The sequence below is a fragment of the Centroberyx gerrardi genome, chromosome 15 (genome assembly GCF_048128805.1).
Source record: "Centroberyx gerrardi isolate f3 chromosome 15, fCenGer3.hap1.cur.20231027, whole genome shotgun sequence".
NCBI lineage: Eukaryota > Metazoa > Chordata > Actinopteri > Beryciformes > Berycidae > Centroberyx > Centroberyx gerrardi.
The window spans coordinates 19,249,465-19,275,007 of NC_136011.1; the positions used below are offsets into that span (position 1 = coordinate 19,249,465).

General features: G+C 43.2%; 1 protein-coding gene across 1 annotated transcript in view; it reads right to left on the reverse strand.

The window, feature by feature from the left end:
- fmn2a (formin 2a) overlaps nt 1–24,976 on the reverse strand; it is a 43,362-nt gene extending 18,386 nt beyond the window's left edge. The window contains exons 1-6 of the mRNA XM_071909997.2: nt 22,825–24,976; nt 19,893–20,065; nt 14,419–14,565; nt 11,719–12,584; nt 10,342–10,483; nt 5,446–5,533 (exon numbers count right to left, since the gene is read on the reverse strand). Coding sequence (XP_071766098.2) covers nt 5,446–5,533; nt 10,342–10,483; nt 11,719–12,584; nt 14,419–14,565; nt 19,893–20,065; nt 22,825–24,976 — 3,568 coding nt within the window. The remainder of the gene's footprint in view (nt 1–5,445; nt 5,534–10,341; nt 10,484–11,718; nt 12,585–14,418; nt 14,566–19,892; nt 20,066–22,824) is intronic.
- Between the last annotated feature and the right edge of the window lie 567 nt (nt 24,977–25,543).

Below are 25,543 nucleotides of genomic sequence, written 5' to 3' on the forward strand. Positions count from 1 at the left end.
ACGGACGGCAGTAGACATCCCTTTGTTTTGGGGATAACAAGCCGAAAAAGATTGAGAACCACTTCGCCAAACCACTGAGATATCTTCTTTCTGATCTTACTCTCCGTGATATACTGAAGTTTCCAATCAGCGCTAATTATGTACTACGGCAAAAACTGTCCTAACATAGGAGATGAATGACAGTGCTGATGAGAGTGGCCCTCGCTTGCCCTCCCTCTCTCTCTCCCTCTCTGACCTGAGATGGATGCAGCACCGACTGACATTAAGGCCAGAGCATAGAAGAGCAAAAATGCAATCCACGAGATGCTTTGAAGATACTGTACACAAAACAACACCACAGAGTGACTGTTTATTGCTACAAGTGTATGTACCAGCCATGGTTTTTGTGGTGCACATTTATTTTGATGTAACCTACACAGCTGCCATATGAATAGTGATAAAGACTTGAAGCCGGAATGTATAGGAGTTCCCCCTTGAATGGGACGGGGGGAGATGAGGAGGGGTGTTTAGACACACGGATGAGGGATTAAGATTGGAGAGCAATCAGAGGGTAACTAAAACAGGAAGAAGGTCCATTCCCATCAACATCTCCTGAATGACTTCACTCTAACAAAGCTGCTTAGACAAGATGGTGACAACACATCAGAGAAACACAGAGAGCCACAGAGAAACATGATTTAGATGCAGGATGGGGCTGAGATTATGTAAAATGAGAAGAAGGAAAAAGTGAGGGGAGGATGGTAACAATGTTTTGTTTAAAAAAAAAAAAAAAATGTCTGATGCCTTATGATGAAGTCAACTATCAGTGGGGGCTTTGAGCTTGGGCAATGAAGTCAGCAATATTCATTCTCAATCACTCGTCAGTAGATTGAGTATAAAATGTAATTTATGTCTCACAAATAACAATTGATTAAACTGAAACTAACCAAATGCATTAGAGGTAGATCCTGGGCACAATGTGTCAGAATGCTGTTATATGATAAATTCTAGTTGTTTTAGTTGTTTTTTTTCTATGAGTATTCAGTGAATCTACCTCACTCCACCAGTCTTGTCAACAATGTTATACAATTTTTAGTGTTGCTTTTGGTGTTGTATGTGTATGTAGTAATTTTTTGTAATATGTTTTGCGTTCTATGTTATGTGTTTTCATGTGTTATGCGTTATATACTGTATGTTATGTGCAGTGGTGTGCACAGACTCTCTAAGGGGCAGGGGCAAAAAATTAAAAAGGGGCACCTCTTCTGCCCGCACCAACCTGAAGCCACCTGGGTTTGGGGGACATAAGTGTGTGCTGATATAGCCCCCCAACTGGGTTGGAGTGAATATTAATTTAGGCTGAATTAGGTCACACACAAACACACACACACACACACACACACACACACACGCACACACACACACACACGCAAGAGTGTGTCTTTCAGTGGCATGGACACTTTCTGAGAAGGCACTTTTTATTTATGATTCTGAACTCACATTTAAATAAATTAAAGTACATTTCTCTTTCAGAGAGTACATTTACTCAAGTGCTGTACCTCAAGTACAAATTTGAGGTACTGTCACTTTACTTGAGTATTTCCATTTTGTGAGACTTTATACTTTTACTCCACTACATTTCAGAGGGAAATATTGTACTTTTTCCTCCACTACATTTATCTGACGGCTGGAGTTACTAGTTGCTTTGCAGAATAAGGTTTTACATGCAAAACATACAATAAGCTCATAAAATCTGTTGCATTATTAGAGTTTTAACTCCCCAACCGTATACGGAGCAGTTAGACATATTAAAATACTTCTTACAGGTTAATGCATCAATAATTTAACACTCTGAAAGGTACCGTTCTTCAAAGCGAGTAGTTTCACTTTTATTACTTAGGTACCAGGGTCGGCGGGTTTTGCTGTCTCTAAACAAGAAATGTGTGGCCCCATAACACTAAAAAATGTGCATGTATAGAGCTCAAATGTGGGTAATAAGTCTAATTCAGTTTCTTCAGTGTCATTCAGCAACACTATTATACTGTCTATGCCTGCTCATCATTGCGTTACATATTGAATTTATTGATAACCTCTGGAGGCCTTGCTTTCCTGTACGATTTCACTGGAACAGTAGATCTAAATACTCAGGTGGAACACTAGTAGTCATATCAATGCTGTGTAGCAAAATCACAGTATACACTGTCAATAAAATGAGATGAACAAACATAACATAGCCAACTAAATAAAGAGAGAATAGAAAATCACTAAAAGTAATCAAGTAAAGGGGTAATCAAGAATGTGATTCTTCTTAAGGTGATCTTATTGAGCTGTAAGTGTCGTTTACACGGCTCTGGCTCTCTCAGAGGATGAGAGAAATGTAGAGTAGCAGCTCCACTTCCATGTTTGAGTTTGACAACGTCAAAAACATTAAAACAACTATAGATCTAATGCAGCTAGCCTATATTTTCTCTACAACACTGTCTCTGTCCAGCTGTCTTAAATCCTCTGCAATTCTCTACATGAATAAAACAATACAGGAAGAGCATTATTTTAATTGATATTTTATTTTATAGAAGTTAGGGTATGTGTGGGGAGGGCGGGTTTAAAATGGGTGTTAGGGTGTGTGGGTGGATGGTGGGTTGTAAACGGGGGTTGGTAAGTTTGTGCGTGTGTACGTGTGTGTGTGTGTGTGTGTGTGTGTGTGTTGGAGAGCACAGGTGTTAATGTGCTCAATTTCTTGAGGTAATTCAGGAAAAGTCAAACGTTGGAGTTGTTGTGGGGGACTCCATCTTCTCCTGTTTCTTCTCCCTTTTCTTCTTCCTCTCTTTTGGGGTCAGAAGGGTTATCAATCTCTTCATTGTGGAAGGCTTCCTGGATGTTTTTCCTCCAGCCTCTTTCTCATCTTTCTCCATGCAGACCTTGAGCTTCATGGCCTGCTCCCCCATTTCTTTGATGAGAACCTCCATCTCCTTCTCTGTCTTGAGCCTGATTGAAAGCTCCTGGATGCTCAACTCCTCTTTTTGGAGTATCTTCAGTTTCTCCATTTCTTGGAGGAGGCCCACCTTCTCTTCCTTCTCTGCCTTGAGCTTGATGGTAAGCTCTGTGCTCAATGCATTCGCTGCATGGAGCCTTTTCAGCTCCTCAGTTTATTGGGCCAGTGTCTAAAGCAGCTCCGGGCCACTGAGCATTATGGTCTCCAGGTTGCTCAAGGCCTCGTTTTTCTGGAACATTTTCAGCTCCTCCATTTCTTTCTGGTGTGCCTTCTCCATCTCACAGGCCTGCTTCATGGCCTGCTCGTGGTTGATGTTGAGCTGTTCTTTAAGCCCATCCATTTCTTGGAGGAGGTCCTCCTTCTCCTTCTGCTTAGCCTTAAGCTCAGTGGCCTGTTGGCAGGTGGAGAGGCCCATCTGTTTGTGGCGATGTCTGAGTTCCTCCATTTTTTCTTCTGTTTCTGCTCTGCCTTAAGCTTAGCAGCCAGGTCGTTTGTGGAGAAGGCCATCTTTCTCTGGATCAGTTCCATTTCTTGGCGAAGGCCTTTATTCTTGACCTCAAGCTGGACGGCCTGCTTCTCCTGACGAAGGGCCTCCTTCTCAGCCTCACAGGCCTTAAACTTGATGGCCTGCTCCTCCAGTTCTTGCTGGAGGTCACTCTTCTCTGCCTCGCAGGCCTCAAACTTGATGGCCTGCTCCTCCAGTTCTTGACGGAGGTCAATCTTCTTGGCCTCGCAGGCCTTAAACTTGATGGCCTGCTCCTCCAGTTCTAGGCGGAGGTCACTCTTCTCGGCCTCGCAGGCCTCAAACTTGATGGCCTGTTCCTCCATGTCTTGGCGGAGGGCTTCATTTTCAGCCCTGCAGGCCTTGATCATCTTGGCTAGCTTATAGGGGCTGTGGAGCTCCTCCACTTTTTTATGGAGGGCTTCATTCTCAGCCTCACAGGCCGCAAACTTAATGGCCTGCTCCTTCATGTCTTGGCGGAGGGCTTCCTTTTCAGCCTCACAGGCCTTGAGCTTCATGGCTAGCTCATAGAGGCTCTAGCCCTGGCTGTGGTCTTCTGGTTCTTCCATGTGGCTCCAGCCCTGGCTGTGGTCTTCTGGTTCTTCCATGTGGCTCCAGCCCTGGCTGTAGTCTTCTGCTTCCTCCATGTGGCTCCAGCCCTGGCTGTAGTCTTCTGCTTCCTCCATGTGGCTCCAGCCCTGGCTGTAGTCTTCTGGTTCCTCCAACTAAATTAATCTTAGTGATGAATCCTCTATTATCTTATTATATTATTATATTTCAATCATAACAGTACATGCTGAAGACTCTAAACACAATGTAACAATCTTCATTGGATAGTTTTTATGATAAAGTCACTAAACCTATTTTTTTCCCTTGCATGATGAATATAAAGTTAAGTTAGCTTGCCCTGCCACTGTCTGACTCCCCAGTCTGCCTCTCTGTTGTCTTGAGTCCCTCTAGCTGCCTTCTGCTTTACTTTCTCTTTGGCATCTCGCAGCCACTCATTATATATGTATAATGAAAAAATAATGATAATAAAAGGATGCTCTGATGAAGGTGTAATACTGAAACATGTTAGCAGTCATGGCCAAAAAATAAATTGGTGAAAATGAGGTGACGTCTTTTTGTTATGTCTTTTACATTATAATTTTGGTGTGCTGCTTTTTTCAACTTGAACTCTGATCATTGAAGTCCAGCACCCAGCTACAAAGTAGCCTTTTGGAAGAAGCGCACCTGTTTCTATTTTGTACTGAAAAAATAATGTTAGCAAACGAGAGAATCTGAGCTTCTGGGCTAAGAAAGTTAGCAGCAGCATCAAGCTAGCTAGCAATAGTCAATTCGGTCCAAATTTCAATTAGCTACATTGATTCATTGACAGCCTACATGCTAAGAAATAATAGCAGGATATGTGATATATCGGCAGGTTTAAGTAATGGCTGAAGGGGCAATGCACTGTGCAGACGATCTCATTTGTGTTTTGCATTTGCTCAAATAGTTTTACTTGTGTCGCTACAATTTATTAACTATTTGGAAAATGTCTAAAATAAAATAATAAAATTATACTGGTAGGGGCATTTTGTTCAATTAAGGGAAAAGGGGCAGGTGCCCAAGCACTCAGAGCTCCCCCCTCTGCACGTGCCTGGTTATGTGAACCCTTTATCCTCATGGTATAATAAATATTTTGATTGATTGACTGACTGAAATGTGGAAAACTTGTGAATGTGGAAAAATTGTAAATGTGCAAATTGGAATGTATAGGCTACATTTACAATTTTTTCACATTTACAGTAGTATGCAAAGTACGATCAATACCTTACATTGTACAGCAGCATGCATAACAAATACACATTCTACAGTGTGTTTAATACACATTGTACTGGTATTTAAATTAGTCAACCAACCAGCTCATCGGCAGACTAAAGAGTTGGCTAAATACAGATAGGCAAGAACTACATGACCACAGGATCCCACGCACCATTCTGGATGTCCTTCATGTCTAGATGAATGCTGGACATCAGAATCCCCACAGCCTGGGAACGCTTGTTGTTCAAAAGTTTCACCACCTTAGAGAGAGAAAGAGAAAGAGAGAGAGAGAGAGAGAGAGAGTTGATGACAGGGTTGAGATAGAGAGAGATGTGAGGGTTAGAGCGAGACAGAGAAGAGAAATATTACTTCATGTGCATGCACGCACACACACACACACACACACACACACACACACACACACACACACACACACAGGCACGCACAGAAGATTTAATCACTGAATGGGACAAAAAAACATGAACCTCACTCCCCTTTGTCTTTTTCCCTTTTATGGGAGGAAAACTTTCACCCACAAACATTATGCAAATTATAATCCTGTCTAGTTGAATTATGGTGATTAACAATTTTTTCCTTTTTCTTCAATTCTCCACATCCATCATGTTTCGGTGGGGTCATTTAAAATGTGCAGATCTTTCAGACAACAAGAGGCTTATTTACCAAACAGAGCATGATCACATGGATTCAACCCCTGGCACTGATAATGCAAATCATGTGAGGAGAAGTTCGCAGTGGTTATGTTTAGATTGTATTTCAGGCAAATGCAAAATACAGGAACGTTTTTTCAAGGGGTTAGGGTTAGGATTACCAATAGTAGGGGAATAATGATAGTCAAAAACTACTGTATTTCAAGGTCAATAGCTACAACTACAACAAAAGCTGTAATATCAAAAGTTTGCTGAACAATAATAGTTTCCACTGGTCGAACAGCCAAGAGTTGAATATGTCAGTATTTTTATCATGCATGAAAAACAGCATCCAAGCTGGACCAAGGACCACAGCCTGACTAAGCAGAGGTGTGTGCTGGGTAGGAAAGTGGTGAGCGGATAAGATGGGAAACCCAAGCCTACTGCGATCCAGACAGAACGCTTCCATCTAACCCAGATCACACAGACCACAGACCCCTCAAACACACAGGAAGTTATATCACCAGGCCAACTGTCTCTGCTTTCCCGGCTCAACCACAACTTCAGGAGACAGGCCTATCGAGATACGGTGCCGAATGGCTTCCACAACGTGCCACTGGCAGATAGTGTAGAGGAGATGTGTGATGTGAGCGGGAAAACAAGTCATCAATCATATTTTATCAGTTGGCGCTTCCATTGTACAGAGATTATAGTTATATAACATGGAGTTCAGTAGTTTACTACCTGAAGAATACAGCACCGCCTGATATTAACAAGGATCATTTTACCATTTTGTACATGAATTTAAAATGGCATTTCCTTTGCAGTATATTAGTAGTATTATTTCACAATGAAACACAGATGGCCCCATAAACCACAAGCTGTTGAAATATCTAATTATTTTAGTGACAAACATCTTTATTTCAACAATAGCCTTTCAAGACAACAAAACAACCCCAAAAGTTGCAACAAATTCAGCATTTTTGAATGACCTCTTGAGAATCATGTGTTCTCAAGTTTTTGGCTTAAAGAAATCCTTTAAGTCACATTGATTATATATTGATCTTTTGATTCTATTGATCTATTTATCATTTCAACATTGGCCAATATGGATTTGCATCAATCTCATACAGCTCTGAATCACATGTGAGAAACAAACCCCGAGGTACAAGTTGTTCTCCCAGAAAGCTAAAAGAGAGAACATGAAAATAAAACAGCATTTGAGTTTAAAAGGAGCCTATCCAGTCGTGTGAATATCTCATAAATAGTGGTGCTGAATGTTAGGAATTGAATTCAACTCATACCCTAATCATTTAACTCATAGATCCAACACAGAGTTGAACTGAAAAGCAACATCAGGCTCGTCCTAACCTATTATTCATTTTGGTTTCTAGAGGACCCCCATTTTATAATGCATAACAGCAATGCAAAAACACATTATACCAATACATCATGTACCAAGAACTTAGCATCAGTGAACTTTACAATCAAAATGTTTGGTGTAACATACTTTTAATGATACTTTAATTAAATTTGAATTTGATTTGGCTTTCAGGGAGCACTGCTAGTCTACCATCTTCAATAGCCAAGGACCATGGAAGTCACTTTGAGTATGTGAGACTGTGGAGGTATGAGGAGGGCAGCCATGGCCTCGGGGTGATTCACTCTGCTGGAGCTCACCTGGTGGCTGATCAACAATCTACACAGGAGCCAGAGGGAACACCAATTAGGCTGGGACAGAAGTTAATGTGTTGGGGACTGAGCAGCCAGGTCTGGTGGTTTTGGTCAAAAATTTAACTGGATGACAACTGTTGTTTATGGAATTTATTAAAAAAGGCTCTCAAGATCTTCAGAGAAAAAATACAGTGCCACCACCCAGGTTGAGATGAAGATCTAAAACTATGAAACTGGCTTCTTTATATCCTCTCCTAACCTGCTGATAAGGTCTCCCCTATTAGCTGTAGCCAGTACCCATTGGATGGAAAATTTCTAGCCTTGAGGGCACCTAATCTGTAATTTGCCAGTCATTTGACCATCAATCAAAACACCCCTGGCACCTGACCATTAACTGCTAGTCAAAACACTGCTGGCATCTATTTATGGCGGCATTTGACCCTGAGTACCATGAAACAAAAGCACAAAATGTTCAATCCCCAACAGATGTACCTCACATTGTCCAGCAGCATACTCACCATGCCCTACACCAGGTTTGCAAGCTACCCAAATAGCAACACATATTGATAGAATTGTATTAAGTTGAGCTGGCTGTGTGAGGCAGGTTGTAGAGCTGTGTCACTGATTGATTGATTGATTGATTGATTACACAGGTAGTAGCCTACTTCTTGATCTTGTTGGCATGGCTGAACAGCACACACTCTCTCCCAGACTAATGGAGGAGGTTGAAGAAGCTTGCAGAAGAAGCACACAACCTCCATGTTGAGGAACAGCAGCACAGAGAGCAGGGTCGACCCTGGCATTGGGTGCCAGCAGTGTCTCCACACATCTGATACTGATGTCAGCAGAGGGCTTTAAAATGTGTGTGTCTAGCCGAGCACTGACGTCAAAGCAGCTCTTCAGTCGTAGCTCCGGGCAAGATGCTTGTTCCCTCTCAATAGCAGAATGGACTGAACTCACAGCAGACAGGCGAATGGGACGGCTGCCTCAGTAGAAAATGTGATCAGTCTTCTCGGGGCTTGAGGGTGGCCCACATAGACTGGCAACGTCAAAGGTTGGCTCCATGTTGGAGTCAACCACAACTATGCACTTACAGTTCAGCAGTTCTGTGTAGTCACTTTGGCAGTGAAGCCCTGTTTTGCTATTATTGACCTCGGTATTCACATTGTTATGTATGAGTATGTATCAAGGGGGATTATTATGCAGTGATGCCTAGGGGAGTCATACCACATCCATCTCAGTTTGTCTGATTCCTCCCACGGTTTAGCAGTAAGACCACAACATGAGTTCAGACACATCTACTGCTGCACTAATCAGAACATACGTGTCAAGGGAAGTCTGTATTAATGTCTACAGAAGAGGAGACTCATTCTGCTGTTGTTGTTCCCTGTCTCCCTGTCCTGTGCCATCTCCTCCTGGATCAAACCGGCAGGACTAGATGTAGGTATATAGGTATGTAGCTGTCAGGTCTGGGGCCGCTCTGCTGCTCTGCACAGAGGCAACCTCTCTCCACCTGACAGCTCCTGCAGTGTATCACCTTGCTTGATGACTGTTATTTTGAAGTGTGTTTGAAAGGGAAATATTGTATGAAATTGGTATTTTCTTGTGAATGACAAATTACATTGACTTTAAAAACTCCAACTGTTAACACCAAAGTGCTGTGGTGGCACAGTGTTGTAACTAAGAGAACTGCTGAACAAAATATTCAATTCATGCGTTAACTTAGCTACAGATAGAAAATCACCAAGCTACTCCCTGGTATGTGAATGTACCGTGCACCAATGTAGAGCTGGTTCATACTTGTGTGACTTCTGCCGTACTGCCTGGTGTGTGCATAGCAAAAAGCTTTACACTGAAAAATGTTAACTGATAACAGTTTGAATTTTTGAAGGTTTGAAGCGTCTCATTACCCAGAAATCATGTAATCTGACGTTAGCAAACTGTGCACCCCTCAGACGTAAATTCCTGCTTCTTAGTGGGTGGCAGGGGTGGAGGTGGGCAAAAAGTTTTCAAAGCAGGTTCAACCATCGTTGGTGAAAATTTTGTATTTCACTCTTAAGTTTAAATTCGTCACTTCCTGTATGCCAAGAAAATTTCCTACCAGTGACCAGAATTTCATTTGGGCAAATACGGCAATTCTCCTAGGTCCCAATTAGTAATGATGAGACAATCTTCTGTGGTGCAGCCCTTATTTGTGATTTAGACTTACAAGACGGCGGCTGTATGTTTACTTAAAAAGCTTGTGTATTACAGCTTTAAATTGGAGATCAAATGTTTCCAGAATTACACACTGACAGTGTGACATAAAGGGCATTGGGGAGGGAAACTAACAGTCTGACTATTAAACTCAGTCATTCAGAAAGCACTAGAGGAGGAACCACATCACGAATTACAGCTCCCAGGCTTCTCCCTCCCTCCCTCCACTCCTTCCCTCTTTTCTTTCTCAACAGTCATCACCGTCGTGAGGTTTCCTCACCGCACGCGAGCCAATGGCTCCATGCCACTGGATGGTCACGGGGGAAGTCGGGTGGGAGCCAGAGCTCACACCACATAATAACTGTCTGGCTATAGCAGTTCCTCCTGTCACTCAAAGCGACTGGGAGAGGGACAGCGAGGAGGGATGGAAAGGACTGATGCATCAGATGAGTCAGAGGGAAGAAAGAGACAGATAGGAAGGGCAATAGACAGCCATTCTTAGTGACCCAACCTAATGTGCCAACACACACATACACACATATAATACACACCTGCTTGGCCTTGGACTTGCTGATTGTGTCTGATATTGGCTTTTTCTTCTCCTTAACGGCACTTTTGGAGAAGAGTTCCACAAATTCTTCAAAGTCCACACTCGGCTCCTCAATCTTCTCCCACACCAGGGAGTCACTTTGCCTAAAGAGGGGAGAAAAGATATATTATTTACCGTAAGTAGTAGAGTTATGATCTACCATGTGTTTTTTGAAAAAGTACAGTGAAGTACACTTCAGTGATATTTAAGGTGAATTCCAACAAAAGTGGCTTTTAGGTTGTTATTCTACCAAGTGTCTATCTATTCTAACATTTTTTTCTGAGACTTCTGAGGATTTTTCAGTGTTGGTTCGTGAGTATTGAGGTATGAGTTGTCAAGATCAAGGCAAATGCAGTGTTATGACATCACCAAATTGCATTATCTGAGATGTCTAAAAGTCATACAGTACACATTACTAATCCCTCAGCCAACACCTCACAATTAATAGCAGACAGTATCAATTTTCTCATCCTAATCTAATGTATTCGGTCTCTATTGTGTGCTCTACCACAACCCTCGCTCTCATTCACTATCAAGCAAATTTCAAATATGAATCTAGCAAGAGCTCTGTACTAGTCCACCAATGTCAGGACAGAAGAACTCAAATATCATGAACCCATTCATTGCAATTAATTTACATTTGTAAATAATTACAATTGTAAGTTCTGAGGCAATGACCAGGAATAACAAAAGTTGAAAAAAAAAAAAATCACTTGCAAGTGAACAAAATCAAGCGCTCATCTATATATTTTTTTATGTCTACTCTACTATATTTTTTGCTAGCCTTATTAAGGAAAGAGCACCTGGTTCAAGTCAAATAACTGCTAACCACAATGCCTGGACTGCATCACTTTCATTTTCCACCTTGTTAGCATCTATGACTCTCATAGCGTGTGGCTGATCCTTATCTTACATGGTCAAGCTTCCTCTCCATTCTTCACAGTTCAGAGAATACCGTTGTGTGAGTGATACATATCTATTTTCACTTCATATGATCAGCATCTCATTTACAAGCCATCTGAATAGTCTACATGAGTCAGTGAATAAACCTCGCGTGATGAAGCCATCAGGCTCTCATGCAATCGTGCCCTCGACAAAGATATAGGTGACTGCGTGCAGATGCCTCACTCGCTTTTTTCCCCTTGACATACTTCCTGTTTTTCTTATTGTTTTTCTTTTGGCCTGAAAGTAATAGCCTAAGAGCCAGATGAATCCTGGAGGAATTTCACTTAGTTCTTAGATTGTTTTTGGGCCAAATAGTTGTCCTTTAACCATGTCTAATTGGGCAATCCATCACCTTGTTTTTTTTTACTTTTTTTTTTAATTTCTGCACCCTTACTTTTTAGCATCCAGCTGTATGCGTGTCCAGTAGAGTGGCTTCATGGGCTTGGGGGGCTCTATGACCGCCTTGGCAGAGGCGGCTTCCTGCATCATCATGGAGGGCATGGGGCCTGGGGGTGGAGGGGGCCCAAACCCCGGGGGTGGGGGCGGAGGAGGGGGGCCCATCCCGGGCGGAGGGGGTGGAGGAGGGGGGCCCATACCCGGTGGTGGAGGAGGAGGGGGTGGAGGTCCAAAGCCCGGCGGGGGAGGGGGAGGAGGCGGTGGACAAGGCCCCTGCCCAGGTAAAGGCGGGGGAGGTGGGGGTGGAGGAGGAGCGGCGCCGCCTGGCAAAGGTGGTGGTGGTGGTGGTGGTGGTGGTGGTGGGGGCATTCCTCCAGAGAGCTGAGGTGGAGGTGGGGGCGGAGGGGGAGGAGGGGGGAGGCCGGGTGTGGGTGGGGGAGGCGGGGGAGGAGGAGGTGGATGGGTGCTGCTCTGCTGCTGCCTCTGCTGGCAGGTACAGATGAAGCTCGCTGCGGGTTTGGGAATGACGGAGTTGGACGATTGCAGGGAAGACGGAACGGAGGCAGAGGACGATACGCCGCCCGATCCCCTGTTGAAAGGCACATCAAACTTAAACCCCTCTTCCACAGGCGAGGTCTGGACAGAGATCTCCTGGCTTGTCTTTCCCAGCCTCCCTCCTCTCTTGTGGTTGGCAGCGCCCACGGCGCCCGTATTATCCCCGGTGTCCTTTGCCAAAGAAGCCCGCTGGCCCTGCAGCACTGCAATCTTAATCCGCAGGTCATCGATGGTCCTCTCCAGCTGAGGGATGAGACAGCCTTCATCCTCTGAGGATGACTGACCTGATTTCAACCTGCTGGATTCTGTCTGTCAGGGAACAAAAGAACATTTTAGACCAGCCTGCATTAGGGTTCACAACTGGATAGTATAGGAAATAAAATGCATAAGGTTGTGCTTTCTGTTGTCTTTATTTTGGTATCTCCGTTAAAAGCGGGCAATCAAGCCTACTGTGTTTTGTACCATAAATCTCAAAAAGCAGAAATACTCGCAAATCTTGGAATTTGCTGTTAAGTCTTGGAAGTATTATCATTCTATAAATCCCCTTAAAAAGTGACACAACACACACTGTATAAAAAAAACAGCAGAACACCCACAACTGAGGGAGCTTAGTGGCAGGACTGTGAGCTAGAGAAGGGTCAAGGAAGTCCATTATGTCTAGACTCCATCAGACCTCTGGCTCCAGACTGGTTAGACCAGGGATGAGGGGAGACTCCGAGAGATTTGACCCCAGAGACAGGGAGTCTCGCTGGGCCTCATATGGGGAGGGTCCGTGTCTGGTTGTACACATTCCCAAGTTGTGGTCACATCTTTGAATCTCAAAGAGAATGTTTGGTCTGTATGGCCTGCCTGATTTATGATTAACCAGGAAATAAGGAGGCTTGAAGTGATAAACTAAAAAGGTCTTTCAGGACAAGCCTGCCCTCTGGTGGGTGAACTAGAACTTACAATTTAGACATTTAGCTGATGGATCTTACTTTGAATGAGGAGAAAGGGGTTTAGTGTCTTCCTCAAGGACACTTTGACAGGTCACATCGGCTATTTTGGGGATCAAACAACAAACCTGACCTGAACTGAATTATTGACACTCGCTATAATGTATGGAACCCAGGAGTCCTGTAAGGGGAAAAAAAAATACTGTATTTTGTGGTAACAAAGTATTAAAGTTTTTCTCAACTTCTCATTTTCTGCTTTTCACTCAGTTTTAAATCACACTTTTTGCAAAGCACAACACACACTTCTGTACATTTTGCACAATCTCTATACCTAAAATCTCACATGGAAAGCACTGCTATTCAATATGTTAAACTGAAATTAACAATTGGCAACAGTGACTACTCACAGGTACAAACTAGTTGCTAAACTGAACAATTACAAATGAGAGCAGAGAGCCAGTGGTGAGCTCTCCTGTTTTGGAGATGAATCAGTGGCAAAGCTGCAGAGAGACAGAGAGGAAGGGTGAGGGGAAGAGGAGGAGGAGGAGAAGGAGGAAGAAGAAGAGCATCCAAGGATCCATCCAGGACTGGATCCGTCATGCCAGGCGATACTTCCCCTGCTGATTAGCCACAGAGAGCACTGTCTGCAATGTGGACATGATCGAGATCCTGCTGCCAGACCAACACAGTCTCATAAAATTTCACTAAATTTCAGGAGAACAGGCTGGGCCAGACAGAGACCGAAGACAGGATGCAGCCTATTTTTGTTTTCTACAGTGGTCCTATTTTCTAGATTTCCATCCATTGTGTGTTCGGTATGTAGAACACTTCATGTCACCAATTGAATTTGCTGAAAAGTATACAGTATTTTGTTTTATTTGTGTGTTTGCTTTATATTTGAGTAGGCTAATAACATGAGAAACTTTAACAACAGGTTACCAAGTGTAACATAGGATAAATTTCAATGCAATGAAATGTGATTACTTCAAGATGATACAAAAAAATATATATATTTATGCTTATATATTATATTATATATTTCTGTAGTTTGGTGGCCAGGAGGGAAGATATTGATCTCTGATTTTGGTGGTAAAGCATAAAATGAGCAAAATTGCAGGCTTTACTGTAAATTAAAGCAAGGATGATGTGCACAGTGTAGACAGGGCGACATATACAGTATTTATAGATGCACGATAGATGTAACCAACCTGAGAGTGCAGCCCTCCAGGTGTCTTGGCTGATAATTGCTGTGCAGGGAGCCTCTGTATTCTGCCTGTAGTTCGCCCCCCATAGAGTTCCCACAGCTGGGAAGACACCGGCAGGCCCAAAGAAGCCCAGGTGTACAGCTGCTCCTCCTGCAGTTTAGAAAAAGAGTGAATGAACATGGTTAGGGTAACAAATCCAAGGTTAAATGTTGCGCTTACAGTAAAACTACTCATTGACTGCACTGTGTAGGCTACAGTGAAATGTAACACACAGTGGGAGGCACCGTGACTAAAGGTTAACAACATCCAACAGTGATACACTTACAAGGGATGAGGACGTTTTTTTCTGCAAGCTGCTTCCCTTCAAGTGTGGAGATACAGTACTTGGGGATAATAAAAGACACCAGCAGCAGAAAAACCATAATATATGTAAGGTTTTTCTTTCTGTTTTTCTTGAACAGCCAATGTACTTGCAGCAGTCAGTCCAAATAATTTAGACCTCAAGGCTTAGGTTCGTCACGAATGTACACTAAAACTTGAAATCATTGGATAATGAAATTTAAAATCATCACTCATCTGACGATGTACATTGTCTGAAAGCATTATGTTGGTATTTCACAAGTTAAAGGTGCAATAGGTGAGATTTTACTGTCCCATAGCACAAAATTGGCCTAATTTATCTGTGATCAATACCATTGACTGAGATTTCTGGCTTTCAAAACTCACTTTCTGGCCTTTACTTGGTTTTGGAACAATAACTCCCCTTTTGCATTGTGATATATTACCTCTTCACTAGACATTTCTGATGGATCTCTGCTCTAGTTAGTTAGTTCACTCGTCTCTGTTGTGAAAGTGTGACTTTGTTATTGATGTCAATGACAGGCCACCCTAAGCTGTGCCAGAGACCTGTCGATGTTACAATTCCCTGGTCATCAATAGGGGTCGATATTACTTAATGCCCCTTTAAATTTAAGGCTTGTTGAACAGTCTCTTTTTATTTACCTCAAACAAACAGCTGACGATAAACATTGACAGAAGTGCCTGGGACTCCTCTCTTATAGAAGCAATATAAGACAATAACACATAATAAGACAATAATAATAATAAGACAATAAGATCATGGGGTATCACACAGATTCCAAAAATACCTGCTGCATCCAGCACTCACAGAAAAGCCATTCATATTTAACTATGTTACTTATCTTAAAGAGATTAAATAATAAACTCCAGTACATGAGACGGATACACATGACGACTGTTAGTCTATTTCAAAGGAAAGGACCCAACTATGATTATGCCTTGAACAGGGATTACTTTGATTGTACCAATAAACTCAATCAAAATGCTCTAATCTTCCCAAGAGAAGGACAGTATTGTCCTGTATCTGCATGTCACAAGGCATCTCAGTGTAAAGGTGAACCTGTGGCAAATTCAAGCAGAGCATGTGTTGTCCTTTTAAGCTCAGGCAATCAAGTTATTCCAGAGAATGACGGGATCTTTCCTTGGTTTAACTAAATACTTGTCTGGTTTTTTTCTTCCCAGTGGAAGTAATTATTTCCCAGGAAACTAGCATATGGAACTGAAGGCCATGCAGTGATGAAATATGTGCAAATAGGCCCCAGTGTTAATCAAATTGTTATTACACAGTGGATTACATCAAGATGCTTAATTTACAATGTACAAACAGCAAAAACCAGCAAGACTGTGAATGTGGGTGATAATCATACATTTGCGTGCATGCCTCTGTACTGTTTTGCAGGGCTTTGGATGCTATTGTTGTTGTTTGGATGCTATGTTCCAGCTGGAGAGCTGACCTATAGTGGTGTTTTCCTAGTACAGTTGCTGCTAGGACAAAACCTTACAAAAGCCAGACCCTGGTAACCTGAGCTAGAGCCAGACACACAGTGAGGGTACAGAGTGTCCCAGATTCACATAAAGCCATGCCACTCAGGAGTATTTGCCCACACAATTATATTACTAACTGTAAAAGGGGCGATACTTTATTTATAGTTCTTAACCTCAGACCCCTCTCCCCAAAACCCCCAAACCCAAAATGAAGCTGAGGATGTATTTGATTTCAGGCAGTATGCAGAACAAGAAACCAACCACTCCTACATTTGTACACTACAGCAAAATACAGCAATGAAATGAGATACAATGACAAATGCAGGCAGCAAAGTGGAGGACAAAGAGGAGGTGAGAGATAAAGATGGCAATAAAAGGAAAGGGAGACAGTGAGAGAAGAGAGAGGCGATGAGCTAAGTGATTAATTTCAAAACGGAAAGTAACTGTAAAAAGAAAAGGGTAAAAAAGATCGAGACAATGAGGGGTTAGAGAAAAGGTTGCGCAGAGAGAGAGAGAGAGACGATCTCAACTGTGATTTATTTTAAAAGCGAGATTAACTGTAAGATACAAAGCAATAACGGTGAACTCTAAATGGCAAAAGGAAAGGTTATTCCTGGTCATGTTGAATAATGCAGGACTCCAGGCTCGGGCCCCAGATCTAGGTAGACAGAGACTGGGACAGAGAGGGGGCCATGAGTCTCTGTCCAATCCTGACATGGTGAGTGTTTTGCTGGGGAAGAGCAGCCTGAGCCCAAGGCACGTGGAGCTGTTACATAACGTGGTCAGCAGATGGTCTACGCAAGCACAGATGTGTGTGTGTGTGTGTGTGTGTGTCACCGAGAGTGAGTGTCATAGGGATTGCTATTAAGCCAGCCATGCGAGGAAATGACTGAATATGTATGTGTGTCTATGGCTGTCCTTTTGTGTATGTGTGTGTGTGTGCGCGCATGAGTGTTTGTGTGTACTCATGCAACCGTGTGCCTTTGTCAGAATTGCATATGAATGAAAACGCACTCTATTTGTGGCTGCACAGTACAGGAGTGCAGTAACATTGCATTGTGGATTTTAGACATTTATGATCAAGCTAGCTAAGTTCATGAATGATCAAGTGAGTAATCTTTGATTGTGGGTGTGTGTGTGTGTGCGTGTGTGCGTGTGTGCGTGTGTGTGTGTGTGTGTGTGTGTGTGCATGCATACACATCCGAGGGGGAGGTGCATTGTGCAGCTAATCTGATCAGATGCAAATCTGTTTTGGTAGCCGAGACAGAAGAAAAAAAAAGATAAAACAGTTCATAGTCCTCTGATCACATCACATGAGGACATCACACAAGGGAATAAGATAACTCATAGCCTTGACACACAAAGGATCTGCCCTATAGAAATCATTTATCAGATACACACATATTCAACATGCATACACACACTCACTGCATATAGGTCTAAACACCCACGCATACTGTATACTGTAGTAGTAGTCTCAATAAATATATAGCAATAGGATTTTGTCCAAATGTAGAGCTATTTTCATTCCTTCTAGACACAGAACTATACCTGCTTCTTTAATGCACTTTCCACCTCACCTATACTAACATGCAGTTCAGCTGGGTGGATTCAGCTGCGAGGGGATTGTGATAAAAATGGCACTGACAGTGGGCTCAGTGGACTGTGCAGGGGAACGTAATAATACATGCACATGAGATTAGATCTGAGCAAAGCATTACTGGAATCAAGATTTAAAGATTCATGAAATCAACTTTCATATGGTCACACTGACTACATGCACCACTACTCCTCAGATAATGAAAAACCCTAACCCTCTGGGATGACTCACTCTAATATAGCAATAAATATGGAGACTGAGATTGGATAAGCTTTGCAGAACGGTATATACATTACTGCAGATCGCTTCGTATTACTTTCTTATCAATGAGCGTTTCATCTGATAAGGCATACTCTCTTATATGAACCTAGGCTGGCGACAAAGGCTCTTTGTGATATCTGGCAAGTTAACAATGTGTTGGGCAAAGAAATAAAAGGTAATATAAACAAGTGAATCATGTCATTTCAAATGATGCAGGCAGCCTTTGGGCCAATCAGTAACAAGATGCATCATCTCTCCAAGTTTTATCAAACTGGGACTGGTGTTGCAGTTATGACCTTTCAAAGTTTGACATTTTGTCCCCATCGCATCAAGCCAATCGGTATAATTTTTGTCCCATGGTGCAGCCGAGGGCATCAAGAGGCAAATTTGGGTCAGTCAGTCATCTGTCGCTTCATCAGTTGGCCTCTAGAGGGCGTCTTTGACTGTGAGATGCAGTGTTTCACATACAAGGCACAAAATCAAAAGTTGGTCAATGTATAGAAATTGATCTGAATCAATCTCTAATGCACCTGATGTGCGCATCACGTCATGTTTGTCATGTTAGCAGCAGACCAGACCAGCACCTTACCACCTGTGTTAGTAACGGGATTTGTAAACAGTAATTTGATAACTTGTTTTTTGACCTTTACTTATAGCACCCCCATCAGGCCAATCAATGCAATCTAATTTGAAAGGACAGCTGGTGTGTAGCAATTTTTGTGTCAGTCAGACTTACAGTGTAGGCACAGAACTTGAATGGATAGAATGGTCCTTCCACTGTTTGTCATGGTAATTTGGCTAGTAGGCCTACAGCATGAAATGGCGACTATGGAATTTTAAGGGTTAGTTGCTGTGGTGAACTGTGCAGATGTGTCTGTTGTACGAGTGCTTAGCAAATTGTCAAAACTCAACTGAAAGGTGCTGTTTGCGACGAGGTTAACATAGCATTATCAAAAATTGTGCTTCTCTCACTAACTCCTCTTGTCTAAATCAACATATTAGCAAACCTAGCTGGTAAGCATCATCAAACAAGTGCCTTTAACGTAATATAACCCCTTAAATGCTATAAACTAACGTAGCTTAGCCTACCTTTAGTGGAGAAGAAAAGCATAACTTCAAACAGCTAACGGGCATCGTCTGTAACAGATTAACTCAACTATAACCACTTCTATTAACTGTGCACAGATGTCAAAACTTTTGTCATAATGCTACTTAAAAAGACAGCAGTAACTGGTACAAGACCACAACCTGGTGGTGGCATGACTGACAACTTAATTCAGCTGCAATGACAGTTTTCCTCTGCTTTGGTCCTTGCTGCAAAACCTCTCACCTCAGTGACTTGCCGCTAAATTGGTTCATACGGAAGCTAGGCCAAAGGTACGCATAAAAATGGCCGCTGCTCCGACCATCCAGGAACGTTGATTTGAATGGGAAAGACCTTTCTGTCCATTCAAGTTCTGTTGCCTCCCATCAGACCAATCAGAGTAATGTTTTAATCACTGGAGCACAGCGCGCAGATGCAGCATCTGTCAAAATCAGACCAGCGTCTGTGATATCAAATGAGATATAATTTTTGACGGACAGGAGGACGGGCAGATGGATCCCACCCAGCCACCCACCACAACCACCAACATTTCATGGTGTGTGTGGGACAAAAACTTCAACAAGGTCACAGTCAAACAGCACTCTGCCAAAATCCAGTATTGGCCTAAATTGGTGCAAAGCGGCTCATGCCATCAGTTTTGCCAGTCAGTGAAGAGAAAGGTCTTACATTAAAGACGGGTGTGGTTGGTGTGACAGCGCTGTCCCCATGGAGCTCTTCGGGGCTGTCGCTGAAGGGCTGCAGGAGACCCATGGCCAACATTCGGCGACATAACTCCCTGGCCTCCTCTTCCGTAGACCGCTCTCCATGGTGCACACACAACCTCTCCAGCAGAGTATGACCTGAACAAAAGACAAGAGAGAGAGAGAAAGAGTGAGAGAGAGATGAAATTTTGACATGACATTATACATTCTTTTTATAAGGGAGAGTAACTGATAAGAAAAACATGGATAAAAACACATGTGGAAGGGCAATAATGAAGACATCAGCTGACAAGGAGAGGCAGGCAGATGTGTTTTGTCAAAGTTTGGTTGTCTCTGCTCCAGGCTAGAGAGGGAGGAAACTAATTTGCATACAGATTTTGGAGTCAGATTAATGGTTGTTTTATATTTCATTAATTGTGCTTAGATATTACTAACTAACATGGTGAGGCTGTGTTAATCAAAGAAAGCACTTAAAGTTAATCTGATCAGAGAGTTGGAGAGAGATGTCTCAGATTCAGATGTGCTAATTAAACACCTACAAGTGCAAACTCCCTTCACACCGTTTACGTGGGTAAGTACAGAGATGGTGTTAATTGCGAAGCTACACTAGATGCTACAGAGAATAAACAGATGCTAACTGATATTCAGGATCCCAGTCAACACCCAGTGCATTTAATAATAATCTGTTATATTCTTGATGTTTTAATAATCTTACTGATGAACATGATATCATTAGAAAGGTGTACTTTGGATGTCACAGAAAAAAAGCACAAATGGCTGATCAGTGATGATCTCTAAATCCTAGAAAAGGTCTGGGTCTTGGAGAAAATATTGACAATGTGACAGCAGCAGAGACATGAACAGAACATGTGGAACCTGAGAGAAAACATCTCTCTTTCACTTCATTAGGTGTGAGCCTGGCACACTGAGCAGTCAGCTGATAATGTTGTTAGATGGGCTTGAATGTCGAAAACATGTTATTTAGAGGACAGGACAGCACCAGATGAATGAACAAAGCCCTGTGGTTAATGGCCCTGTGGAGATCGATTTGAGCACTTTGGAGAGGGGTTTGACAAACAAAAGACTGATGTCAAAAAACAACACAAAACAAAAAAACAGATGCTGTAAAACATACTTAGTTCCTAGCTCTCCATGACAAGAACATTTATTTTGTCCCATCATGGAGGGCTGTGACGTAAATCGACCAGATCAAAAAAAGAACTTGTCGAGGTGCCGTCTTCCAGACACAGAACAACTAATCCTAGTAGAACCACAATAAAAAAGTCAACTCAGTTCACTTCTACATAAATTTCCCATTGGAAAAAAAACCCATTTTAATCCAGGATTGGTCTTATTAATCACTGTCTGGGAAACAGTCCTCGGTTGTGTTACAGTTAAATCAGTTTTCTCGTCCTTCGTTCCTGTCTTTCCACTGAACTGATCAATGTCACATGCAGTGCTGAAACGACCAGGGTCAGTCTGGGTGAAACGGGGCAACATGAAAACCTATGGTGTGATTACAAAATAGTATTTAGGTCAAATGTTAATGGAGATTGGGGATTCAAGGCACCTCTGGCTGTGGCTAATTCACCTGACGAAATGTGAATGGATCTCATATCACCATTTATTTTTGTCATGCAGATAAACTGTCACTTAGGTTTAGCATCCGTGAATGTGTACTGTGTGTGTGTGTGTGTGTGTGTGTGTAGGCCAGTGGGGCAGAAGATGGCTTTGCCGTGGGTGGTAATGTTGTCACTCGGCGCTCTGATTTATGAGCAGAGGCGCAGACAATGGAGAGCAGCTGAGCTCCTGACACTCAACACAACAGACAAGAGGACAGAGTGACATTGTTTTGTTAAAAAGAGGCGTTTGTTCTGAAGATACTTCTCAATAAATAACCTCTACTGCTTCATCTTGTTTTTCATGTGCTATTGTCTCTTTTTTTATGTGATATCATACAGTAACTTTTGTATCCCTGCTCTTATGACCGTGATAATTAATACGTCAGAATTTAATCATAATGCAATTACAATTATCATTTCACATGACCATTGCATAATAACCTAATCTCTAATGGAGACAGGGCTTGAAGCCAAACAAGTAAAATTCACATCCAGTCCACTGGGGATTCCCAGCCATAATAGGACTAAATGATGACCTAACCAAAATATTTTCATGGCAGGATTATACCAAGGCAGGGGTGTTTTTTTTTTCTGAGTAAGAAAATACCCGCTCATCAGAGGGCAGAGGGGACAATTAAATGTTTGAGTCTGAGAGCAAATTGGAACTATGATTCAATTATTGAAATGTGCACACACATCTATAATTATTCTCCAGTGGGTGACAGCTGAAAAAAAAAAATTAAATCAATTTGTTATCCAACAGCAATGGAATCAATTCAGATTCTTTTCAGACTGATCTAAATCTGAATTGATGTCAAACAAAGTTGATATATACTACCAGTCAAAAGTTTGGACACACCACATTTTTCTTTATTTTTACTATTTTTCAGACTTAAGAATAATAGTAAAGACATCAAAACTATGAAATAACACAAATGGAATTATGCAGTGACCAAAACAGTGTTAAACAGATCAAACCTATCTTATATTTTAGATTAGTAGCCTCCCTTTGCCTTGATGGAAAGGCAACGGCTTTGGAAAGAAATTCATACATAGGCATCAACTTCACTATTTATATTTGTCTAAAAAAAACAAATTTCAAGCATTTAAGCATAAGCCTTTAGATCAAAATGGCTTTAAGATAATGAAAAACATAGTATATTCAATCAGGTGTGTCCAAACGTTTGACTGGTAGTGTATGATATGCTATACTTTACAGTATATAACTTACTTGCACCCGCAATAATTAAATGAGCTCTTGTGTCCGCTACTCACCAGAGAAGACATCCAGATAGGATACTGTGGCGGTGGAGCTCTGGCGGCCAGAATGTGCTCTTCTGGAGCCCAGTGTCCAGTAAGCCCCGCCTGTGTGTCCTTTCTCTGATGCCCCCTGCTCCTGGAACCTCGCCCCGCCGTCCTGCCTGGCTCTCAGCTCGTCCAGCTCTTTGGACCAGTCTGCAGAGACACTGAGGGGCCCGGCGATGGAGCAGGACCTCTGCCTGCGGCTCCACCATCCCTGGGCCTCACCGGAGCCTCCAACGCACCTTGAAAAAGCAGTGACATCTGTTTTCCTGGGGACGTTGGGGCTGGTAATGGGGGAGCCAATAGGCGAGGTGAGCTGCCTGGTGGTGGTCTTAACGTATGAGGGGTGTACAGGAGGGTAGAGCTTGACAGTGGTGGACGTCCGTCTAGGAAAAGACACATGGGAACTGTCTGACGTCAGCTGGCTGATGGAAAAACTACTTTTCCTCCTGCTCAGGGAGAGGAAGTCCCGCCTCCCATTTTCCTCTTCCCCCTCCCTCTCGATGGACAGGTCCATGCTGCTCACACTCTTGAGCGACCGCATCGGCCCCACCACCACGGGGTCTAAGCGGACACATGGCACACACATGCTTTTGCTCCCATGTGAGGGCAGAACCGGGCTCTCCAGCTCATCTTGGGGCTCGTCGGCACTCTCATAGGAGGAGGTGGTGGTGGCAGTCGTGTCGGGGAAGCTGTATGTGCTGTTGGTCTTTGGAAAGAGGCTACCGCTGCTTCTCTCCGTGTCTGGGGCCGAAGATGAAGGACCACTCTCACTCAGGGACCCCGGCTCAGATGAATTTCTTGATATGGGTATGCCATGTCTTTCATTTTCTGATTTCCTACTCTCAACACTTTCCTTACCCAGGTTTAGTAGCTGGTTAGGTGTTAGTTCCTTTTGGTTAGTAGTCTCAGGGGCTTTATTTTTATTCCCCTCATATAAAGGGCTCTCCAGGACCCCGTCGCTGGCTCCATGTTGCTTCCTGATGGCTTGCTGGATGTCAGACAGCAGGTCCTCATTTTCATCCGCTGCTGAGTGGAAACTGTAGAGGTCAGCGTCTGACCCTGAGCTTGTCTTCCTGCCATCCTCATCCACTGTGGATTGCCGACTGTCTCCGGTCAAACAGCCTTGATTCCCCTCGCCATCTGATATCACACCCATCTCATCAGCTGACAGGCTAGCCTCCGCATTGGACTGGAGCCCTGCTGTTGTCCCACCATCCAAGTCCTCCTTGGAAAACCCTCTCGACCTGGACAGACTCTTCCTGATCCTCATGGTGGAAAACACAGAACCCTTAGACTCTGATTTTGATTTCTTCCTAGCGCCATTATCCCCTCCTCCTTTGCTCGTCTTATTCTGGGACTTCTTAGTTTTTTTGTCCACTTCCCTGTCATCAGCATCCCTGTCGGGGCAGGGGACATCCCCCGCTCCTCCGCCTCCTGCCCCACCACTACTTCCTCCTCCCTTCTTCTGCTTTGCTTCCTGGTTCCCCATATTCCTGAGCAGGCGGACGCCCTTAGCTATCAGGCCATACTGCTGGGGTCGAGGCTGGGCGCACTGGGCTTCCTGCTGGGCTGCTGCTGCTGCTGCTGCTCTGCTGGTCGGAGCCCTTTCAGAGCCGCCTAATCCCTGCTGTCTACTCACCACTGTTAAAGGCAGCTGTGAGGATGATGTTGCCTCCGCTGATGCTGCTGATGCTGCTGACGAGAGGAGGAGACTGGCACTGGCAGCCACGGGCTCACTACCACTCACTACTCCCTCCCTCCCCTGCTCAGCCTCTCTCACTCTCTCATCCTTTCTCTCTCGTTGCCCCTCCTTTCTCCCCCCATCTGCCGCTGTGCGCTCTGCTGTCTTGCATAACGGGCTGCTGGTCGAGCGAGCCAGGGGAGGATGCTCCGGAGTCTGTGGCCTTTGTCCCTTCTCAACAGAAGGGGGAAGTGGAGGCTGGGGATGATGTTGTTTCTCTAAAATATACTGTTGTTGTTGTTGTTGTTGAAAAAGGACTGAGTGCTGTTGTCTACGGAGGAGGTTGGACACACTACTTTTCCTCCTGTCTTTGAAAGTGGTAGTGAAGAAGCTCTCTTTCAGAAAGGGCACCTGGGTCTCCACTGTCTTAATAGTCTGCATCCTGACGGCTATGGCGTGTTTCTCACCCAGAGGGGAGATAACCTAGACCGGCTGAATGGAAGAGAGAGAAAAGAACAAGTTTAGATGACATTGATTAATTGTATATTAAAGCTTTGCTAGATAAGGGCAGAAAAGAGGCATTCTGTTCTCAGTGGAGTCAAGTGGAACCTAAAGTGGAAGACATAAGCAATCTGATTAATGGTATTTTAAAGTTATTGCCACGCAGCGGGTATTTTTTTGTGTATCGTCTTAAGATGTGTTTTCTGTTATTTTGATGCTTTTTCAGAAATGCAATCAAATCATTTTATGACTCACACAGTCATACAAAGTGAAAGCAGTAATGTTTCTGTTTCTGTTTCTCTATTACTATGATTTTGTTCCCCCAGCAAACTTAAACATGCAGTGCCCCAAGTAATCCCCTCTTCTCCCCTCTTCTTAGTGTATCTATTACTAACGTTTTTGATTTCCCGGGCCTGGAAGTCTGGATTGATTTAGTGAAAGCCAGATTGACACGGTTAACTGGAGACAGCAAGAGAACCACAGTGAAACTAATGTTACTATTATTGA